The 22,774-nt window shown below is 53.3% G+C and overlaps 1 protein-coding gene and 1 long non-coding RNA gene across 9 annotated transcripts in view; one reads left to right on the top strand and one right to left on the bottom strand.

The window, feature by feature from the left end:
- DLGAP4 (DLG associated protein 4) overlaps positions 1–22,774 on the top strand; it is a 200,491-nt gene that overhangs the window by 113,076 nt on the left and 64,641 nt on the right. For 4 of the 8 annotated variants that reach the window (XM_058685498.1, XM_058685502.1, XM_058685497.1 and 1 more), the window contains 6 exons: positions 1,366–2,437; positions 5,126–5,367; positions 7,676–7,790; positions 9,759–9,905; positions 10,457–10,507; positions 13,255–13,495. In XM_058685498.1, coding sequence (XP_058541481.1) covers positions 1,439–2,437; positions 5,126–5,367; positions 7,676–7,790; positions 9,759–9,905; positions 10,457–10,507; positions 13,255–13,495 — 1,795 coding nt within the window. In that variant the 5' untranslated portion in view covers positions 1,366–1,438. Of the gene's footprint in view, positions 1–1,365; positions 2,438–5,125; positions 5,368–7,675; positions 7,791–9,758; positions 9,906–10,456; positions 10,508–13,254; positions 13,496–21,491; positions 22,522–22,774 lie in introns of those variants that run through there. The other 4 variants (XM_058685501.1, XM_058685499.1, XM_058685503.1 and 1 more) reach the window with 3 other exon arrangements.
- LOC131485714 (uncharacterized) lies at positions 15,925–17,714 on the bottom strand. Its single transcript, XR_009248973.1, has 2 exons — positions 17,116–17,714; positions 15,925–16,076 (listed from the first exon to the last, which is right to left on the bottom strand). It is a non-coding gene; the product is annotated as an uncharacterized LOC131485714 (long non-coding RNA).

The raw sequence follows: 22,774 nt of genomic DNA on the forward strand, positions 1-22,774 counted from the left end.
GATAATCTCCCCATCTCAAGATTGTTAATCATATCTGCAAAGGGCCTTTTAACATGTAAAATAACATAATCATAGGTTTGGGGGATTAGGACGTGGGCAACTTTGGGAGCGATCATTCTGCCTACCACTCTTGGCTTCAGCCAGAGCCTGGCCACTCTGACCTGGCCCACCCCTCCAAGAGCTCTATCCCCACTGCCCTTGTCCTCACTTGCTCTGTTCCAGCCACACTGATTACTTTCAGATACTCCGCACGCCGAGCACACAGTCCACAGCAAGCCGTGGGACTCCTCTGAGTAGAGCTGGTGGTGGGGCCAGGGCTCAGAAACCTCACTAACTCCCCTCTGGGAAGACTGAGGCCCAGAAAGGAAAGGTACTTGCCTAAGTTTGAGACTGGTATTTCCTGCATGGTCCTGGATGGAAGATCTAACCAGTCCAACTGCCCTATTTTACAAATGGGGAAACTGGGTCATAGTGGTTCCACTTAAATGCCACCCTCAACCAAGGCCTTGTCCTGTCCACCCAGTCCTGAGGATGTGCTCCTGTTATTGACTCACTGGGAACTCTGTTCCAGGCTGACCATCATTGATTCATCCCAGTTGGAAATGATGTGCTAATGGGCTTATTGGCTTCTGTGATGTTGGAGCCTCTAGCACCTAGCGCAGAAGTCATACTTGGTAGACATCTGTTGAGGGACAGAGCAGGTTTTTATAGAGGGTCTATTTTTGATGTAAGAATCCTCTGCTAAAGTAAGAGTTGGACAGTACTGCCCTCAGACCCAGGTGAGACAGGCCCTATCCTGGACCCCACTCTTTAGAAGGCTCCTCGGGGGGGGGGGGGGCGCGCGGGTGGCTCAATGGGTTGAATGTCCGACTTCAGCTCAGGTCATGATCTTGAGGTCTATGAGTTCAAGCCCCACATCAGGCTCGCTGCTGTCAGTGCAGAGCCCATTTTGGATCCTCTGTTCCCTTCTCTCTGCCCCTCCCCTGCTCTCTCTCTCTCTCTCTCTCTCAAAAATAAATAAACATTAAAAAAAATAGAAGGCTTCTCTGGCCCTCTTACAGCTGTGTTCTTCCTTATAGGCAAGAATGTTCAGGGGCCAAGGGGACATGCTCACTCAGAGCCATATTCTGGATACTGGGGACCCTGGAATTCCCTACCCAAATGAGCTCAGGCCTGCTTCCAGGGCCAGCATGGGATCTTGTGGGCCTCCATTTGTATTCTTGTCCTCCACCCCAAAATGTTAAGGGTAGGCCAAGAGTCTTCAGTAATCCTCCCAATCCTGATATCTGTGGGGGTCTGGAGGACACTCCTGGAACCCTGTCCCCTCCAGATTCAGCTGATTATTCTCTGTCTTCTCTCCCTCAGGACAGCTGCCGCCCGGGAGAGGCAACCCGGGCGCCCCACTAGGGCGACGGCCCCTGCCCCGAGGGCTGGGATCATGAAAGGCCTCGGTGACAGCCGCCCCCGCCACCTCTCCGACAGCCTGGACCCACCACATGAGCCCCTGTTTGCAGGGCCTGACCGCAACCCCTATCTGCTATCACCCACGGAGGCCTTTGCCCGCGAGGCTCGCTTCCCTGGCCAGAACGCTTTGCCTGGGGATGGTCTCTTCCCACTCAACAACCAGCTGCCGCCTCCAAGCAGCACCTTTCCCCGCATCCACTATAACTCCCACTTCGAGGTGCCGGAGGAGAGCCCCTTTCCCAGCCATGCCCAGGCCACCAAGATCAACCGGCTGCCCGCCAACCTCCTGGACCAGTTTGAGAAGCAGCTGCCCATCCACCGAGATGGCTTTAGTACGCTCCAGTTCCCCCGTGGTGAGGCCAAGGCCCGTGGTGAGAGTCCTGGCCGCATCCGCCACCTGGTCCACTCAGTCCAGCGGCTCTTCTTCACCAAGGCACCCTCACTGGAGGGCGCGGCAGGCAAGATTGGTGGCAATGGCAGCAAGAAAGGTGGCCTGGAGGACGGCAAGGGCCGGAGGGCCAAGAGCAAGGAGCGGGCCAAGGCTGGGGAGCCCAAAAGGCGTAGCCGCTCCAACATCTCGGGCTGGTGGAGCTCTGATGACAACTTGGACGGCGAGAGTGGCGCCTTCCGCAGCAGTGGCCCAGCCTCTGGGCTGATGACGCTAGGGCGACAGGCGGAACGCAGCCAGCCACGCTACTTCATGCACGCCTACAACACCATCAGTGGGCACATGCTCAAAGCAGCCAAAAACACCACCACCGAGCTGACTGCCCCACCACCCCCTCCTGCACCCCCAGCTGCCTGTCCCAGCCTCGGGGTGGGCACTGACACCAACTATGTCAAGCGGGGCTCCTGGTCCACTCTGACCCTCAGCCACGCCCACGAGGTCTGCCAGAAGACCTCAGCCACCTTGGATAAGAGCCTGCTAAAGTCCAAATCCTGCCACCAGGGTCTAGCCTACCATTACCTGCAGGTGGGTCCCTGCCTGGGTTAGGGGTGGGGTGAGGACTGTGGGGAAGGCACCAGTTCTGAGAGCCAGCTGTACTACAGATTTACTTGGAAAGTCGCTTCACTCTGGGCCTCTGTGAGTAAACACTGTGAAATGGGTGTCTGGCAGTACCTGCTTAATAAGAGGATTCCTTCCACTGGTCACGCTTTCAGCAGACATCCATTAGGGTTCTTCTGAGCCCAGCCCAGAGTAGGAACGAAAACATGCACCTGCCCTCTAGAGGACAAATCTGGAAGCTGTGCCATCCATCCTCCTCACAGGACCAATTGCATAGCGTTCTAATTGCCAACTTCCTGCCTGCTGTCCGCACCAGACCATGGGCTCCTTGAAGACAGGGACCACATCTGATGCAGCTGTGTGTCCCTAAGGCCCAGGACAGGGTCTGGCAGAGAAGTAGTGCTCAGGAAATGTGAGAAGAGAGAAGGGTAGAGGAACAGATGGACATTTAAGTGAACAGAGCTAGAAATAGATGAGACAGAGCCCCGATTATCAGAATGCTGGGAGAGAATGATGCATAAACAGATAGTCATGTCAGTGTGAACAGAGTGTAATGGAGATCAGCATGGAGGGCTTCAGGAGGCCCTAACCCAGCTTCAGCTCAGGACTAACTTGCTTCTTTCAAATGTTAATGTTTATTCAGGCACTTATGCATCAACGGCACACTCCTGGAAAGTGGCAGAAGGCTCAGAGACATCTTTGTTGCTACACATCCCCTGGGGCTGTCAAGAGCAGGGCCAGTGGCTATGAACTGGGCACAGTTCCTGGGGGCAAAGCCCAAGCTTGGGTGGAGGTTACGGAAGCAGATTTCAATACCCACCAAGATGGAAGGGGCTGCTTCTGTAGGTAGTGAGTGCTTCATCCTGGGGGGTATGCCAGCACAGACCTGGTCCGCCTTTGGGAACACATTAGATGCATTTTGAAGCAGATGAACATCAAAGTCTGACAAAGCCCTGAGTTCTTGTCATTCTATATAAAAATTCCAAAGACAGAGACTATGAGGGGAAAAGCTATTTTTTTTCAATAGCAGGAAAATGAAATCTAGGCAGTATTTTATATATTTAAGGCTTTTGTGGTTCTCAATCCACTTCCTTAGTTTAGAAACATCAGAAAGGATGGTGTGTGACCTGGCTCTCTCTCAAAATGGTGTGGTTTGGTCTGATCATGTGAAAAGGCTTCAGAAACATCATGAAAGGACGGCCCTGCAGGCCCTGGGGTTTGTGCTGCCTGCTTGGGTCATGGGAAGTGTGTGGGGGGGATGCTGGGATAGCAACAGGTTTTAAGCAGGAATATAGAATGTCACCTTCCCAAGGGACAGATGGAGGTAGGGAAGATGGGAGATAGAATGTGCAGGCCCTAGTAACTGGCTGGGCAGTTAACTGGGGGTCAAATGGGACAGGGGAGAGTCCTGGGGTGGGAGTCCCAGACAGGAACTGTCCCTTAGCTGAGAATTGGCCACTGGCAGTGCAGGCATCTAGAAGGATGTGGTGTCTGTGTAGGTGTGGTGATGCTGGGAGTGTGCATTTGTGTATGAGGTAAAGAATGGGTATGGTGTGGACACTGAGAAATGTTTCTTACCTGGACATCTGTGGTGAAGCGTATAGAGCCTAGAGAGGTTGTGCACTCTGTACATGTTGAGGCAAAGACACAGTGAAGTAGGGTCATGTTGCAGTGTGTCCACGGTGTAGTGGTTGCTTACTGTGTTTGTGAGGACGGGTGTGAGTATGCTCTGTGTTCACGCCGTGTACTTGTTTAGGGGCGGGCACGTGGTGAAGTGGAGGCTGTGGGGTGTGTCCTTGGTGAGATGGGTGTGTGGGGGAAGGTATGCTTGCTTGCTCTCTGAGATATGTGGACATGGCAGGGTGGGTGCACTCTGTGCTTGGGCTGAGGCTCTGCAGGCACTAAGATGTGTGTACTCTTTGATCATGAAGTGAACGTCCACTGTGTATACATGTCAGATGGGAAAACAGCCCTTTTTCCAGGTCACCACCTGGCTGCCAGACTCCCACAAGCCTCTCTGCACCCTGTGCCTTGGCTTACCCATCAGTGAGATACAGGATGTTGACTGGCTCCAAGAACCCTGCCTCCCTACTGATGTGCTGGTGTCATCTGAGCAGTCCTCCCTGCCCCCATCATAGGACAGGCTCTTGGTGCCAGGTCTGAGGACCTCTTTCTGGCCTGATGTTCTCATCCGTGTAGTGGGATCATAAACTATCCTCTGAGATAACAGAGTGAAGTGATAGGAACACAGTGGGTGCTCAGAATCGGGGAGCTGCAGTGGATACCATTGTGATCTTATAGGCTGGGCCGTTTGGCCGGGGCTCACCCAGCCTGGGATCCATGGAGAGAGAAATCTGAGGCCCGATAGGGGCAAGGATTTGCTTAAGGCCACACAGTGAAGCTGTGACAGAGCTGTCTCTGGAACTTAAGTATCCTTCCCAGCCTGGGGCTCTGCCCTGCTGCCAGGTGGCTTCAAAGGCAGTACCCAGCATGGAAGGCCAAAACCCTCCGAGGTGGAGAGCCGGGGAGCTTCAGGGTCCGGAGCACCATTACCCAGGTGATGTGCCCGAGGCTGGGCGGCCGGCGCCGCGCTGAGGGTGTGCGCTGCCCCCCACCCCTCGCCACCCTCGCTGAGGCCTGTCCGCCCATCCTCAGGTGCCCGGCGGCGGCGGCGAGTGGAGCACCGCGCTGCTGTCCCCGCGCGAGGCGGACTCCGCGGCCGAGGGCCCCATACCCTGCAGGCGCATGCGCAGCGGCAGCTACATCAAGGCCATGGGTGACGAGGACAGCGACGAGTCCGGCGGCAGCCCCAAGCCCTCACCCAAGACGGCAGCGCGGCGCCAGAGCTACCTGAGGGCCACGCAGCAGTCGCTGGGAGAGCAGAGCAACCCCCGCAGGTGAGCGCTCTGCCCCGCCTCCTAGAGCCCCGCCCACAGGCAAGCGCCGCCCCCCGGAACGCCGAGTACCAGCCCCAGGACGTCTCCAAAGTCCTGCCTCCGGGGTGCCCCGCCCACAGGCTAACTTGCCCTTTTGGGAGCCCCTACCGCTCGTGAGCTCTTCCTTCCCTGGGAAAGCGTCCTTCGCTCTCACGGGCTCCGCACACGGGCAAGGCTAGTCCCTAGATGAGCTCCTCACAAGTACGTCCCACTCCTGGGAACCTCGCTTTCCTCCGCTACGGGCCCCTAGGAAAGTCCCACCCCATAGGCGAATCCTGCCGTACAGCCAAAGATCCGGGTGAACCCGGGCTCCCAAAGATCCAGGCCCCCTGGGTTAGCCCTCTCCCAGAGATCGTCATCCTTAGGTTGGCCCTGCATTTGATAAGGTGACTCTGGAGAACGCTGTCATTTGTTGAACCACCCCATAAGCCCCCAACAGTTAAGTCCCGACCACAGGTGAGCCTCATCCTTTGGTAAACAATAAGGAGAATCTCTCTAGAGTGGCCCAGGTAAACCCTGCCCACAGGAGTCACATGCCCAGGTGAGTTACACTCCCACAGGAGAACTGTGCTAGGGAACCCTCTTCTTCAGGTTAGGAGAACCCTGCCCTTAGTGGGCCCACCACTTGTACCAGCAAGACTGACCAGGGAAGGCCAGAGACCCCTCTGCCCTTGCCCCTGTAATTCATGCATGTGGTGAGCTCCAAGACTGAGGAGGTGGATATATCCCTAAGTCAAAGGGAGATAGATAACCTTCACCTGTCCCATCACCCTGCCTAGAATTCCACCATTTGAGCTCCATCCTGTTGCTTTAAGACTTGGAAGAATTAATGAGAGTGTGAACAAATGAGATGCATGCACACAGAAAGCAACAATTAAAATGTTAGATGTGAGGCCTTCACATGCAGAAGTTACCATGGGAATCAGAACAGAAAAGGGGGGGGGGAGTTACAGAAAAGCCCATCACTAAGTGCAAACCAGGTAAAACTTAGTAGAGCAGTTTTAGAGTCCTTTGAGGAAAAGAAACTAAAGCAAGTCAGAAACAAAAAGAAGAGTTAAAGGAAACAAGCTTAGTTCTTCAACTATGAGGGGCGTGAGCCAAGGCTTCTGGGAAGACTTTGACAGAGGGAAGAAAGCAGTAACATAGCACTGATGCAGGGGGGGGCAGTGGCCTCAGAGAAGCCAAGTCTCCTTGGGACAGGGATTTGCTTAAGGGGTGCACAGTGGGACAGAAGGCAAGGAATGGTCTCCAGGTGGGAATTCAGGACACCATTGTCCAGTCCCAGGTCTGTCCCTCTCTGAGTCTCAGTTTCCCCATCTTTAAGTGAGGGGGTTAAGCTGGATGATCTCTGAGACACTTTCTAGTACTGAGATCCCACAGCTCCGTGAATGACCAATGGGCACTGAGGTGGGAGAGGTGGACAGGACCCAGGTAGAGACCTTGAATGAGAGGGAATTAAATAATACAATAGTAGCAATACTTACGGGCACCATCAGTTAGCACTTGCTGTACTCTGGGCTCTTTACCTGCCCCAGTGCACTTTAATCTGCATTACTGAATCCTCAAGCAGGCAGGCACATTGTCATCCCCACTTTATAGGTAAGGAAACTGAGACATAGGCAAGGGGTTATGATTGCCCACGGTCACCCAGTGAGGAAGTTGGATTCCAATCCAAGCTCATCTGTGTTAAGGCCTGAGCTGTTGGGTGCTTGAATCTTCACCCCAGAGCAGTGGTGAAGGAGGAACCCAGGGTCAGATAGATGTGAGAAAAATTGAAGAGCCAGGGCCATGGGAAGTGGTGAGTCTTTGGGAGGCTGGTGGAAGCCATCTGGATATCATGTGGAAACTGATATCTGGAACCATCTGGAAACTGATGCCCTTTGGGCAGTTCTAGCCTGAAATCAAGGCTCTGAACCTTGACCTACCTACGCCATCCAGCCACTGAACTGGGCTGGTATGCTCTGCCTTGGGTTTGAGATGGTCAAAAGTGAGCTTGTGCTGCCACCTTGTGGCTGCAGCAGACATGACAGGTGGGGACCACCTGCACACTCCAGATGCAAGCCTCCAAAAGCTGGGAGCTCTCCCCATGCTCCTTGACCCTGACACCCACCTACTGTCCTTCACTCACCAACACTACACAGGCTGGCAGTGGCTTCCATTTTTCCCTCTGCCACTGGATGACTTTGGCCAGTCTTTTCCCCTCTGGGCCTCAGTTTCCCAGGCTGAACAATGGGTGTGCTGAGCCCTGTCTGCCCCCCACCCTCACCAGGAGTCTGGACCGCCTGGATTCAGTGGACATGCTGCTGCCCTCCAAGTGTCCGAGCTGGGAGGAGGACTACAATCCCGTCAGCGACAGCCTCAACGACTCCAGCTGCATCAGCCAGGTGAGGGTAGTGGGTAGCCAGATGGTCAGTGGGTGTGAGAGCTCTCACCCAAGAGGACAGACATCCAGGATCAGCCCCTGTTGAGCAGTCCCCAGATGTCCGCACTGTGCTTCTGTTTGGTCTTTGTTCCTGAAGCTGCCTGTGTATGTATGTCTGCCCCACTGACTGTCCTGTGCCTGGAGAGCAGTCACAGGGCCTGACATTGCATGAACTAAGCTGAGAGCCCTGAGGGAGGGACCACACCACTGCTATAGACCCAGGAGCCCTGAAGAGAGGTAACTGGAAACGTGGGTTTGAGTCCCAGTCTTGTCACTGATAGTATGAACCCAGGACAAGTCACTCCCTCCCTGAGCCTCAGTTTCCTGATTTACCACAGAAGGGTGACAATTCCTATCTCAAAGGTTGTGAGGAATTAATGAGATAATGAATGTAGTGTTCTCAGAAAAGGGTGCCTAACTTTATGGTTATTATTGTTATTTTGCTGTGTGACCTTGAGTAAGTTGCTTCTCTACTCTGGACCTCCAAGGCCCACCGGCTCAGTGGAAAGTTGGACTTCCAGGGTCCAGACACCTCTGCCACTAACAGCAATAAGCATACTGTGCTGTACTTTTTCATTCTCATAACCACCAACTCCTTGAACCCTCACAGCCACCTCCGGGGGTGGGTGTGCTTATTACTTATATCCCCATTTCACAGATGAGGAAACTGAGGCTCAGATAAGTGAGGCCACACAGCAAGGAGAAGGCAACGCTGGGCAGGGATCCGGGGCTGTCAGACCTAGACCCGGACCCCAGCCTCTGACATATGCACAGCACTTTAGGGTTTCCAAAGGGAGGATCAGCTAAGTTTCAAGGGCTCCCCGCATGGTGTGGATGGGGAGGTGAGGCCTAGAGAAGGCAACACCTGCTGGTAGTAGCAGAGTGAGGCAATGGAGGCGCCAGGTGCAGACCCAGCCTCCTCTCTGGGCAGGAACAGGCCGCAGGTCCCACTGTGTGTAGCCCCGTGGCCCAAGCTTGCACTGCTTAGACCTGGAAGGCTTTTGGACCCCAGCTCCTCACCACTCCATTGTTCCTCGCCTGGCCAAAGCCACCCCCCCATCCCGCTCCAACCCCAGCCCCCTGCCCACAGCACTGTCGTTCCCAAACCAAGGAGACTGACCTCAGACATGGGGAGGAATGGAGCACCCCGGACTCTCTGTCCCTGCTGTCCTCATCCAGGCCCCACCAAATTTCACATGAACAGTTGCCCTGGCCTCTAGGCCTGTCAACTGCACTCTGTTCCCAGTGGCCAGAGGGAGCTTGTGAAGGATGTAAGGCAGATCACACCACATTCCTGTTCCACACCCTCCATGGTTCCCACCTGCCCTCAATGAAAGCCAGACTCCTCACTCAGACTTGTACGGCCTGCCTCTCTCTCACACAGGATCTCAGACTTGCTCTGTCAGCCACCCTGTTCCAGCCACACTGGCCTCCTTTCTGCTCCTCACACACACACCCAATTCCTGTCCTGATTTCTGCATTTGCTGTTCCCTCTCCCAGGAGCACCCCTCTCTCAGATATTTGCTCAGCTGGTTCTTCTCCGTGTTTCTGGTCTTGGCTCAAATGTCACTTCAGGGGAACCTGCCCTATGGTTTTCTAAAGGAGCCCCGAGGGCACTGTTCCCTTACCCTGCTTCATTTTCTTGACAGCACTATCCTATCTGGAATTATATCTGTTTATTTACTTGGTGTCTGTCTCACTCTTAAGACTGGGAGCCCCCTGCAAGTGGGGCCTTGCTGTGTGGTTCCCCATGGCGTCCTTGACCTCAGCACGAGGCACAGGGCACATAGGTGTTTGCTGAATGGGTGGCTTCCCTCCCTGTGTCTCCCATCCTACCATGTTCTCTTGTCCCTCAGTCTTCCTCTTTGTATCTGTCTCCCTCTGTTTTTCTCTCTCCTCATACACATTTTTCTCCGACTCCCTCTGGTAGGTCCCACATCCATGTTTCTCTCTGAGTCTTCCTCTCTCAGACAACTCATCTTCACCTCTGCCTGGCCCTGGCATCTGGAAGGAACACTTTTGTCCTTTGGCTACACAAAAGAGCACATGGAATCAGCCAGGCTGGGGATGCCACCAGGTCTCTGCCACTGCCCTCTGTCCAGCCCAGCCCTCTCCTAGACCAGGGCCCTCTGAGCTCTCAAACCCTTACCCCTAGAAGATTGAGTGATCCAAGCCACATATGTGCCCCTAAAGTCAGAGATATCCCTCTGGCTGTGTCTCTGAGGCCTTGACTCCTGCCAGAAGGAGCCCCCTTCCCACCAGGCACTAGGATATGTAGGCCCTGACCAGGGAAGAGAAGTCTCTGGGTTCTGGGCCTAATCTGTAGATCTGGGGGTGGGGGAGCCACCTGCCTAGGTGAGAGGCAGCAGACAGGGCATCTCCCAGGGGCCAGACCAAAAGAAACATGTGTAAACAGCAGATTACAAATCGTCAGTAGCACCCAGCCCCAGAAGGAGTGAGCCTCCCATCCCTGAAGGAAGCTAAGTGAGACCTCCTAGCACCTAGGCCTCAGCCAGTCTGGGGAGGTTAGACCAGCCATCCACTAGTTCTCTTGCAGCTGAGCCTGAATCCTCTACCCCAGTTCCCACCTTTGGTCTCCCCATAACCCTCCCCCTCTCTTTCCTGCAGATTTTTGGACAGGCCTCCCTGATCCCCCAGTTGTTTGGCCATGAGCAGCAGGTCAGTATGCTTGCCATTCTCTTGTACCCTGATCCCAGAGCCCAGGGCTAGGCCTGACACCTGGCATCTGAGTGGTCTTAGCCCCTGCCCAGGCCAGAACCAGGAAACAGAGCCAGCACCAGGAAAGTCATGTCCAGTGAGACCCACACTCTGCCCTGACCTTCCATTCACTGGCCCTTTCACTTCATTGTTCTGTGCCTCAGTTTCCCCTTCTTAAAAATGGGAAAGAATGGGCTAGTCCTATGGATGGGGGAAGAAATAATCCTGGGATAAGAGGAAGCATACCCTGAGAGTCTTCTAGCTAGGAGACTTTTATTTGGACAAGTTGATGGCCGCGGGCTGGTGGTATTGGCCACCTTTCTTGGGCTCCAGCAAGACCTTTAAGTATGTTGGGGTGTTGGCATGAATGCAGAGACTTTTCAATTTTACAAAACTTGGTGGAGGTGGTGCCAGTCCTGGCACTGTCTGGTTGCCCTAACGGTGCCCCCTTCCCATGCACACCCATCCTGCCCCTGGAAGTGGCCCTCTCCTCCTTCCCAGGCCCCAGCCCCAAGGCCATAAAGAGAGACAGGAAAGGTGCTCCAAGCTCACCCCCTCATTGCAGCCAGCAGTGAACAAGGGACCTGTCCAAGGGGCAAATCTGGGCCTGGCCCCTCATCTCCTGACTCCAGCTATGGATGCCTCGTGTGCCTCCACCCTCATGTCATGGTTCTTGTCAAACGCATTATTCCAGAGGGTCTTTGGGGAGCCCACAGTGAGCCAAGTGACCTCCTTCTCCCCTAACTTCCACAGGCTCGTGGTAAGGATGTGATGTGTTAACATACAAAATTCCAGGGCATTCCCTGCACACAGTATATCCTCAGCGATATACATACCAACAGCCCTGACCCATTGGCCTGCCCTCCAGAGCTTGTGAGCATCTTAGCCAACATTTACAAATCCTTGTACTCACCTCACAGAGCTGCCTATAATAATAGGGACAGGTCACCAGGTACTTACTCTCCTGACACTGTTCTAAGCATGTGATATGAATTATCTCATTTAATCTTGACAACAATCCTATGAAATCTGGTCTATAATTAGTCCCTATTTTATAGATGCGGAAACTGAAGCACAGAGCAGTTAAGTGACTTGCCTACATTCATATTACAAGGAAATGATGGACCCAGGGTTGAAACTCTGGCAGCCTAGTTCCAGAGCTATGCCATGACTGCAGTCCCTAAGCAAGACCTCATTGCCCTTGGCAATCACGAGGGCCTTTCAGTGTACTTCAGGTTATACCTGTGGAAGATAAACACCTATCTCTTGAATACCCACTCTAGATGAGTTTTGGGTATGCCACATGGCCTGCATTTCAGTTTATCAGTATTGTCCGATAGAACTTTCTGTGAAGGTGGGAATGTTGTGTACTACACGCTGTCCAGTAAGATAGCATGAGCAAGTGAAATGTAGCCAGTGTAGCTAAGGAACTGAATTTTTAATCTAAATTAATTTACACCTAAATAGCCACACATGGTTAGCTGCTACCATATTGGACAGCACAAATTTAGAGCTTTCCAAACATATGCTGCAGATTGGGTGATGATCCATCTAGTCGTTTTACCTGATGCAGTGCCAGACAAGTACACAAGCATCCCATTTCATTTAGATAGGAGACACTGACCCAGAGGATAGTGATACTTGGAGGTCACACAGCCAGGTCCAAGGCAGAGCTGGTCCCAGGCCCAGCTCCATCTTTCCTCCACGTGGTGCTCAGTCAACTTCTGCCCTCTCCCTTCTTGCGTAGGCCTCCCCCAGGACTTCCATTCAGTATCCATCCTTTGCCAGCTGACTCCTCAGATTATACTGTGTGGTCTCCAGTTACCATCATGCCCTGAGACCTGGGTCAGACATACCCTTCCAGGACCCTTGGAGAGTATATGGATGGTGGGCCCCTGTATGCCCACACTCTCAACTGCAGATCTGTAGGACCTTGGATGGCCATCTCTAGAGAGACACTTAGAAACCACCTAAACAAGGTTGAACTGGATGTGAGATGGCACATAGCATACACGTCCCCATTCTCCATACTGCCCATGGCAGACATCACTAATCAATCCTCACTGCCACTGCCCTTATTCCAGTTTTATCTTCTCTCACCAGACTATTGGATCAGCTTCATCTCTGGCCTCTGCCTCCATTCCAGACTCCCTTCCCAACATTCATTCTGTACCACAGGGCTACATTAATCTTCCTTAAATTCACATTTAGAGTATTGATTCAGCCACTTCCTCATTGGGTACACCTGGCAAGTATCTTCCCCTCACTGGCCCTTAGTTTCCTTGTGAAAATAAAGGGATTGTACCATACGATGGTAAATATCTAGCACATCTACTGCCACTTCCCATTCCAACATCCAAGGTAGACATTACAAATTGATTATAGCCTTCTTTCTGGCTGAATTCAGATGTGACCTCAAAACCTATCAATTGATCAGTATGGACACACAAGATCTATTAAGTTATCCTTAACATTTTGTCCTGCATTGTAGACATGGGAAAATTGAGGTCCAGAGAAGTGACAGGGGCTGTATATATTTCTTAAGGGTTCCATCTGCCCACCCAGTACCTTGAGTGACATGGGAGGAAAGGGTGGGCTGACTTGAGGCCCCACAGACTCTCCAGCCCTGAAGCTGAGTCATCCACCAAGTGCCCAGTCCCTCCAGAATGGGCACTGCTGACCCCTGACGCCCGCCTTTGCCCGGATAGGTACGGGAGGCAGATCTGAGCGACCAGTATGAGGCAGCCTGCGAGTCGGCCTGCAGTGAAGCAGAGTCTGCAGCAGCGGAGGCACTGGACTTGCCGCTGCCCAGCTACTTTCGCTCCCGCAGCCACAGCTACCTGCGGGCCATCCAGGCGGGCTGCTCGCAGGAGGAGGACAGTGTCTCCCTGCAGTCCCTCTCCCCCCCGCCCAGCACTGGCAGCCTCAGCAACAGTCGCACGCTTCCGAGTGAGTACTGAGATGAGGGGGTTCTTTTTGTTTCTCACACGGGGACCTGAGGACAATTCCTGGTAGATCAGATGCGGGGAATGCCTGGGAAGAATCTATGGTGGGCTAGCCAGGGCTGGAGGGATGGTTAGGAGCAAAAGCAAGAGGCGTTGAGACTGAACTTCCCACAAGCTGGCAAATTGGAGGTCAAATGGAGGTCACAGAGGCAGATGTCATCACCAGCAGTAGGGTGAGGGAGTCACAGACTGCTTTGGGATACTTGGATGTTAGGGACTGTCCAGACCCTGGCTCAGAGCAGCCACCTGCTGGTGGGCAGGGCTTACTGCAGCCCTGCCTCCCTGTTGGATTAGCTCAGGTAGACAATAGGTGAACCTATCTGGAGGGTTAGAACCTACAGGCAAGAGGATGGCATCTGCATGGAGCCTTCTCAGAGGGGTGAGTTTGTAAGTTTCTCTCATAGTCACAGAGACAACCTGTCCTTCCTGATACCTGTTCTAAGTCCTCTGGAGACAGTCTATGCCTGATCAGAGAAAAAGGGAACTCTGTGTCACAGAGCAAGCCGTGAAAATCAAGACCAAAGAAAATCATAAACAATTTCTGGTTTAGTATAGAGAGCTTTGATCCTACTCTGGCTAGCTAGTTTTCCTTCCACAGTCTCAGGTTCCTCATCTATAAATTGAAGCATAAGCCAGACCCCAGAGAGCTCCTGGGGAGATGAAATAAGACTGTATGTAGGGAGTGTTCAGGCAGCCTTGCACATGGTGGGAGCTATTATTGCTGGTTCTCAGGCTTGACTCTGACTTTCTTGGCAATCAAAAGCAGTTGGGACTGGATTGTTGTAGGAAAAGAGACATGTTTCGAGTGCTCAATTGGTATTTGATATAAATAAATGAACTTGAATCCTATGGCTGTTCTATGTACAGAAAATTAGTTTACTGAGTGAATGAACTGGTCTTTGCAGGGGGCAGAGCCAGAAACTACTTTGTTTCACTATTGCCTTTCAAACCCTGGGTGATATCTGGGCAGATCCCTGAGATTTTCTCAGTCACTTTTAGACTTTAAGGAATAGTCTCATCTTTAGGTATTAAGAGTCCAGTCTGGACTCACTGCAAGCCTTCAGTCTTATCAACCTCGGATCTTATGCTTCTGCAGGTAGATCCTAACTCAGGCTACGAAGCCCATGGTAGGGAGCTGGGTATGGTGGTTAGTGTCTTCTCTGTTCCTTGTTCACTAGTGGCCGTTTCTGGTCCCTCCAGGCGGGACAGGAAGGTAGCTAAGTGCGGGTGTTGTCTGGTGTCAGGACTTTCTATATAACAGATGCGATATGCTGGCTCTTTCTGCTAAGTCGTGCTTCTGGAGTTTCTTCTGTCCTGCAGGGCCCTCATGGTGCCTCCTTTCCTGACATGGGCAGTCCCCCTCCAGCCCACTGCTGCTTATTCCCCCTTAGTGTCTCCAGCTGCTGGTCCCCCTCCGCCTCACTCAACTTCTCTTTGTTAGGGTACCTGGCCCTGCCAGGCAGTCATCTTGGGCAAAGTCCTCTGATGACAACTCCAGCCGTACTTTCTTCCTTGACTCCCACTTTACCTGTGTGAAAATGAGGCTCTTGCCATGTGGGACTCGGAAAGTATGGGCTTATCTGCTACGGCCTTTCTTCTAGACCTGCTGTCATTGGTAACCATACCAGTCTCTCCATTTCAGAGGTCTCCTAGCAGATGCTGAGGCCCACGTTCTAGAGCCTCCAAATCCAAGGGATCCCTGCCATGCTCTCCCAGGTACTCTGCTACAGTCCCATAGGAACCTCAGGTAAGGGGTCAGATTCCCCATATCATCAGGCCCATGAGAAGTTCTCTAAGCATCAGGTGGGCCTGGGGAGACACATAGCACACCGGCAATTTTTTTCGAATAGACCCTCAGTCCCAAATCTTCTGCAAACCCAATGTCTCACGAATGGACTAAGGATGGGTCATGGACTACATGTCCCAGAACTGTTTGGGTCCCTGCATTGAGCAGCTATTTCTACAATAGTTCTGCATAACAAACAACCACAAAATTAGTGTAATGCAACAATTAACACTTATTTCTTGCTCCCAAATTTGTGGGTCAGCTGGAACAGACCTATTCCACATCTCTCTCATCCTCCTTGTAGAACCAAAGGGATCCTCCTGGCATCGGTGGCCCAGCCAGGGCATGTTCTTCTCATAGTGATGGCAGAAGCATAAGAGAGCAAGCTTAACTAATTAGCACATTTCAAGGCCCCTGTTGGTGTGCTATCTACTGAAATTCTGTTGGCTAAAGGTAGTCATATGACTAAGCTCAAAGGAGACAGCGAGGTACCCTCCTACTTTTATGTAAGGAACTGTATTTTTATGGCAATGGTGTGGATACAGGGAGGGGTGAAAAATTAGGGTCAATAATTGAATCTACTGTAGTCCACTCTCTTGACTACATTTATTCACATCCCTCTCACATAGAAAATACACTTATCCCCAAGACTCCCAAAGTCTCATCCAGTCATAACAGCAGGATCTCATGATTTATGTCAGGTCTGGATGTGGCTTCTCTTGATTGTTTAACCTAGAATCTAAAAAGAAAAAGAGGGAGGTGCCTGGGTGGCTTAGTCAGTTAAGCGTCTGACTTTGGCTCAGATCGTTATCTTGTGGTGTGTGAGTTCGAGCCCCACATTAGGCTCTGTGCTGACAGCTCAGAACCTGGAGCCTGCTTCATATCCTGTGTCTCCCTCTCTCTGTCCCTCCCCTGCTCATGCTCTCTGGCTGTCTCTCTCTCAAAAATAAATAAACATTTAAAAAATGTTTAAAAGAGGCCAAAAATTCAATCAGCCACAGCTCCCCCGACCCTCCCACCAGTCTATCTTGTATGGTTGATCCAACACCTGGCACATCTGGCTTTTTTTTTTTTTTTAATTTTTTTTTTAATGTTTATTTATTTTTGAGACGGAGAGAGACAGAGCATGAACGGGGGAGGGGCAGAGGGAGAGGGAGACACAGAATCGGAAGCAGGCTCCAGGCTCTGAGCCATCAGCCCAGAGCCTGACGCGGGGCTCGAACTCACAAACCGTGAGATCGTGACCTGAGCTGAAGTCGGACGCTCAACCGACTGAGCCACCCAGGCGCCCCACATCTGGCTTTAAATGTAGGGATGTGAACCTCCAATTATTCCTAGTTTGGGGGCTTTAGTCCAAACCAAGACACTTAAGAAAGTATCACGTAGCAACATCTCACACCTACCCAGACCTATGTGCCCACGTGAACCTCCTTTCGTAGACGTACAGGAAGTTGTATACCCTCAGAGCTATATAGGATTTAAAAAATTATAAAAACACATGCACACTGATACTCTCAGATGTATCTGAGATCAAGCATATATACACTTGATCTCTACATATACCTGCATACGCACTCACAGACATGTGTGTCTGCAAGACTCATACCACCTCCACACCTGTGAGGAAGTCGTGCTTCTAGCAGATTGGAGCCATAAGAAAAATTCACCCCTGACATATCTCTGGTCAGCCCTCCCTCAGGTCTCTACAGTGACCACTATATACTTGCTCGTCTCTCCTCCACCCTCTGATCTCCCTTATGCTCAGCAGGTAAACCCACCTGCCTCACAGGGAAAACCAAAGCCACCAGATTTTCAAGCCTGTGCCCAGAGCTGCAGCTGGTCCATATGGTATCTTTGTGCTGGGTTAGGAAAAGGCACTCCCCTCCAGACACTTAATTGCCATATGCCGAAAAATTGTCATGATGCACAATTTTTACTAGAATGAGGTCTTTTACTGCCATCTGCCACAATTTTGTCATAATAAGTATATAATTCAATTATGTCTGTGTTGTAAACAGCACCCCCCTTATATATGTGGCATCCTTAATCAGTAGACCTTGGCAATCTTGCCCATAATGCCCTTCCTCCACATAGACCCACACTAACACCAACACACAGGCCCACCCTCATTCAGCCATTGTTTCCCCACAGGGGTCACCCCTGCTCAGAAGGCTGCCTCCTCCCAGGAAGTGAGAATTCTGGGTCATGCGCACCCCCCCCCCCCACCAGGGCTGTGCTGAGCCCCCAAGTTGCTGAGGGGTTGAAAGTTCTTTGTCACTCTCTCATGGGCATGTATGTACTCAGGCCATATGCAAGAAAGTAGGAGGATATGGGTGAGGAGTGGTTATTGAGGCAGTGAGAGCCTGGAAGGGGAGGACTGGCCTTAGGCAGAACATGGAGCTGCCCACCCACCCACCCACCCACTTAGAGCTCGCCAGCTTCCCAGCTGCCAGTACTGCTGCCACCACCCCCTCTCACCCTCCCTCCCCCTTTCTGACCCAGATTCCACATTCCAGAAATAGCTCTGGCAGGTGACTGGCAGGCAGGGTCAACTCCAGCTAGGATGGGAGGGGAAGCAGCAGCTTGGCTATATATACACGTGCCCCTCTCAGCCAAAGGACCTACCTGGAAGGGGCCACAGGGGTGCCATCACCCCCTCAGTCATGGCCCCTCTTGCCTCCTCTCACCCTCTGGGAAAGAGAAGAAAGAACAAAGAAAATTCTTCCTCCTACTTCCTCTCTTCTCTTCCTCTGCCCAGCTTCCATTAGTGCTCATTCTCCTTTCCTCCCTCCCTTTCTCCATCCCTTTCTTCCTGTTTCCCCTGCTCTCCAACCCCCTCTTCTCATCTTAGCCTTTGGTTTGCCTCCTTCAGCTCTGTTCCCTCCCTATGGCCCCCACTTCCTCCCCTCCCAGTTTCTGGCCCTCTTCCCTCCCTAGCCTCCCCTTCTGTGTCTCTCCCACTCCCTCTGAACCACAAAGGAGGCTTGGCATCACCCAGGCACCCCCCCCCCACTTCCACCCCACCACCCTACCCCCAGCTCCTACCAACTGCATTCTCTGCACCTGCACATTTCCACATGCATGTGTACACATGTACACACACACACACACACACACACACACACACACACCAGATACACATGCTTGGAGGTACTTCCTGTCAGCACTTGAAGCTCTCGGCTGAATTGGATAGTTTCCTAGCCTGGAATATACCCTTGCTCCTTGCTCAGAGCCCTGAGTTCTAGTTTCCTCTCTCCTGTGTCACTCTGGGTGGGTTCTGGCCCCTCCCTGTGCCTCAAATTCTCCATCAATGTTGTGGGTCTTGGGTTTGGAGACCCCTCTCCCTGACTGAATATCTCCCATCCAAGTCATCCTCTGACACCCTTCTTTGTCCCCTGCTGTCTCCCCTAGAACGTTCCCAGTTTCTCCTCTGATTCACTCCCTCCTCCACAGATAAAGGAAGGGAGGCTGACAAAATTCCAGTAAGCAGTCAACCCTCCAGTCAGCCTTGTCCCCCTGAAGCCATCTGCCAGGCCTGGCCCTCCACAATCTCTGGTTATTATACTACAGGCTCCTGTCAGATTGGACACTCCAGTTCCCAGAGTGTCAAGGCTGAGAGGAACCTCAAAGACCATCATGTCCAGAGATTGCAAACAGACTTCAACTGCTGTGTCATCTCTGATCCCTGGAGCCCAGGACTGAGATTTAGTTAAGCAGAGAAGAGTGGCACCACAATCAATTGGTGATGTCTGCTGTGGCCAGAATAGTTACACATATCTGACATTCCTAAGTTAACCCAGTTTGACCTCACATACATATACACATGTGCAGACCTCTTTCAAAGAAACTGCAGCCTAGAGAAGGTGAGTCAAGTCAAGGTCACCCACTTAGTAGGTCAAGGAGCTATTTCTCACCTGGGTCTGCCTGACTCCTAAGCCTTGAGTTTCCCATTATCCTGTGGGTGGGTGAGCCATCCAGGGGGCCTGGTAAAGAGATGTGGCATGGTTACAGGAGTTTCAGGGAGAATTATGTGGCAAGCTGCGCAGGATGGTTTGGAGGTCCAGGCAAGGCAGTGAGGCCTGGGCAGGGGCCACAGGGTGAGAGAATAATAAGAGGATCCAGGAGGCTTTCCTGGAGTGGTGATAAGAGGTCAGAATTCCCTGTTGCTGTACCTCTGCACGGGAGACACTGAGCAGAAGGCAGGCTTCTTCCCAGGGCTCTACCAAGCCTTGGTCCAGGACAGTCCTGGTTAACCAAGTACCTACTGTGTGTTCAGTGCACAGATCATCACCCTTCTAAATCCCGTTTTTAGGCAGACCCATTGAGCCTTCTGGGGGGAAATAGTGACTGGGATTAAGGACTGGTCGACAGGCCATAAAGCCCAGGATTGAGATTCTTGAACAAGGGGCATTTCTTACACCCTTGGGGGTAGAGAGGTCATTCCAGAGGAAGAAAGACTAAGGTGCTTAAATGGAACCTTAGAGCCCCTACTAAGTAGTGGTTAAGGGCATGAGCCTTGCAATCAAGCCACTTTTTCATTGGACAGATGTTTATTGATCACCTACAGTGGGCCAGGCTGTGCTCTAGCCACCAGGGACACCACAGTAAACAAAACAGAAACCCCTGCTTTCTAGGAGAGTACATTATGTTGGGGTGGGGGAAGCAGATAAAATAATAAACATAAGTAACACAAATGTATGGTTTATTGGAAAATAGCCTGGGGGAGGGCATTGTTGCAGCAGAAACAGGATAGCTAGGGTCGACCTCGTTGAGAAACAAATGTTTAAACAAAGACTTGGATGAAGCTGAGGAAGTATGCCAGGCAGGGAGAAGAGGTCCTGAGGCAGGAGGGTGCCTGGTGAGTTGGAGCAGGAGCAGGAGCAGGTTCCCTGTGGCCAGGGTAGAGCAAGACTGATCCTGGCTCTTCCTCAGGGCCTTCTAGAAATTTTCTAAGTAAATCAATTTGAAAATGAACGCTAAGTGAATAGCACAGGTGTAGCATAGCAACTGTGAGTAGGACAAAGTAAGCTAATACTTTCAAAGTGCTTACTTAGCACAGTGTTTGGCATCCAGGTGTCTCCATAACCCTCATTTTCTTTTGTTGTTATTATGCCTCTGTACAAAAATCGCTACAGTGGTATCAGAAACACTGTTTCATCTTATTCAGTAAGATTCTTTTCTCAATTTACATTTATTAAAGAGATGCACAGAGAGGGTAAGGCCTTGCCTAAGTCACCCAGCAAGGCAGGTCAGGGAACAGGAGTTAAGTCTGTGGATGGCAGACCTTCTACAGGTACAGCCTAGAAGGGTGAGGCTGTAAGGAAACGACTCAAGACCAGGACTAAACAAGGAGTGGGGGCCTCGCAGGAGAGAATGGAGAACTGGGACGGCCATGAGACGTGAAGGGAGTGATTTAGGGATTCGGGCAGCCCCTACCGTGCTTTGCCCTTCAGGAAACACACTGAGTGTGCTGCTTTTATTTTGCCGAGGACGACTCAAAGGCTCAGGGAGACTGAAAGAGCATCTCATACAAGGTCACAGAACCCTCCAAAGGGTGAGTAGGGATTCGAACCCAATCTAGAGGACTCCGTATGAGGGCAGCAAAGGGAGGATGAGGGGAGGGGACAACTAGAAACACTTAGGGCGTAGAGTCCATAGTACTTGAGGTCTAATTTGACCATGCAGGGTTAAGAAGACCAGCTTAGGCTGCTTGCTGTGACCCTCAGTTTCCCCCGGTGACAGCGAGGTGTCGCCACAGTGACCTAGTGCGAACTCACACCGCTCTTCCCCCGGCACAGAGCATGCGTCCCGTTCCAGCTGGAACCGGTTTGGCGGGGCGGCTCGAGGGGCGGAGCCCCCGGTGCTCAGGCATGCGCGTGCCGACGTGGGCGCGCGCTCGCTCTCACGGTCCGTGGGCCTGGGCGTGGGCTGGCTGAGCGCGCCGCGCGCTTGCGCGCCGGGCCACGTGCCAAGGGGGCTGCGCGCGTCCCCGCCCGCCCCTGGAGTCCCGGGAGGCGCGCGCGCGCGCGGCTGACGCGTGGGGCGGGGCGGGGCGGGGCTGGCGCGGGGCTTTAACCCGGAGGCCCCGCCCCTCGGGCGTACAAAACCGGAGCCTCGGGCCGGGCCGCGTGAGGGAGGAGGGTGAGTGCCCGCCGCTGGCCGCAGCTGCCGCCAGCCTCGTCCGTCACTCCGTCCGTCTGTCCGGTCCACGTCGTCGCCGCTGCCTCCTCAGCCCGGACGCCCGGGGCCCGCCCAGCGCCGCCCGGAGCAGCCGCGGCCCCGCGAGGAGACGGGCGCCGCCCCCGCCCGGCCCTGCCCCCGCCCTCCTCCCCGTTTGTCCGTCCGTTCGTCCACCCGCCCGCTCGCGCTTCCGTCCTTCTGTCCGGCTGCCAGCCTTCGGGCTCGTCTCCCCGCTCCGCCCGCTTTGTCTCTCCCCGGCTCGCTGTCTCTTTGTCTCTGCCCTCGCGGTGCCTCACAGCCCCTCCCTCGCGCCCGGATCTCGGGTCCCCCTCAAAGCTCTCCGCTCATCCCTCGGAGCCTCCCTTTCTGAGCGTCCCGTTCCTCGGGACTCCCCCTCACGGTGTCCCCACATCTTTGGGGGCCTTTCCTTCAGAACACCCCCCTCATTCCCCCACGCCTCCCCTCTGAGATTCCCGCACATCCTTTGGAGGGGTCCTCCCCTCTGTACCCTCAAATCCCTGTGGTCTTGCCCTCCTCTTAGCCCTCCTTTCCGCGGGGTTTTCCCTCTTGGTGCCCCCCCAAACACGCTGGGACCTCCGACATCCCTTAGGTACTCCTTTGGACCCCCCAAAAGCTCCCCAGCTCCCAGACTTCACCCCTTCCTGCTATCCCTTGGTTTGTCTCCGTGTCTGTCTCTCCTTGTTCTCTCTCAGGACTCTGTGGCCCCCAATTCTGGGGATTGGGGTCCTCCGCTTTGCTCTCCCTGCCTCTGCCCCCGCATCTGTCTTGGTGGCCTCGCCACTCAGTGGCTCTTGTGCTGAAGGCCCCCTTTTGAGCCCGCTCCTTTGCCCAGGGCTCTTGACCCCTTTGCTTTCTCTGCCCCTTGTCTCCCTGCTTTCTGCTCCCTTGTCTCTCCCTCTCCCCTTTTCTGTCTTTGCCGGGTCTCTGGGTCTCTGACCCCCCTCCGGCCCTCATGGCTTTGTGTCTGGAGCTCTTGAAGCAATGTGAGTGGTGGGGTGTCCGGGTCGGGCCGGAGTCCGCCCGCAGGCTGGCCGCGGCGAGGCTCCATGGGGTTGGTGCTGGGGCTAGGGCTGGCGCTGGGGCAGGAGGCTCTGGGGCCTCCCAAGAAAGGGGCAAGGAGGGAGGGGCCAGGCCTCCTGGCAGAGGTGGGAGTGGGGGGCCTTCTGCTCTGAGGCTTCTGCTTTGAGTTGCTTGAGTGTGTGGAGGGTGCCATGGGCTGGACGTCCTACTGGCTTG

Source organism: Neofelis nebulosa, chromosome 9 (genome assembly GCF_028018385.1).
Source record: "Neofelis nebulosa isolate mNeoNeb1 chromosome 9, mNeoNeb1.pri, whole genome shotgun sequence".
Classification (NCBI taxonomy): domain Eukaryota; kingdom Metazoa; phylum Chordata; class Mammalia; order Carnivora; family Felidae; genus Neofelis; species Neofelis nebulosa.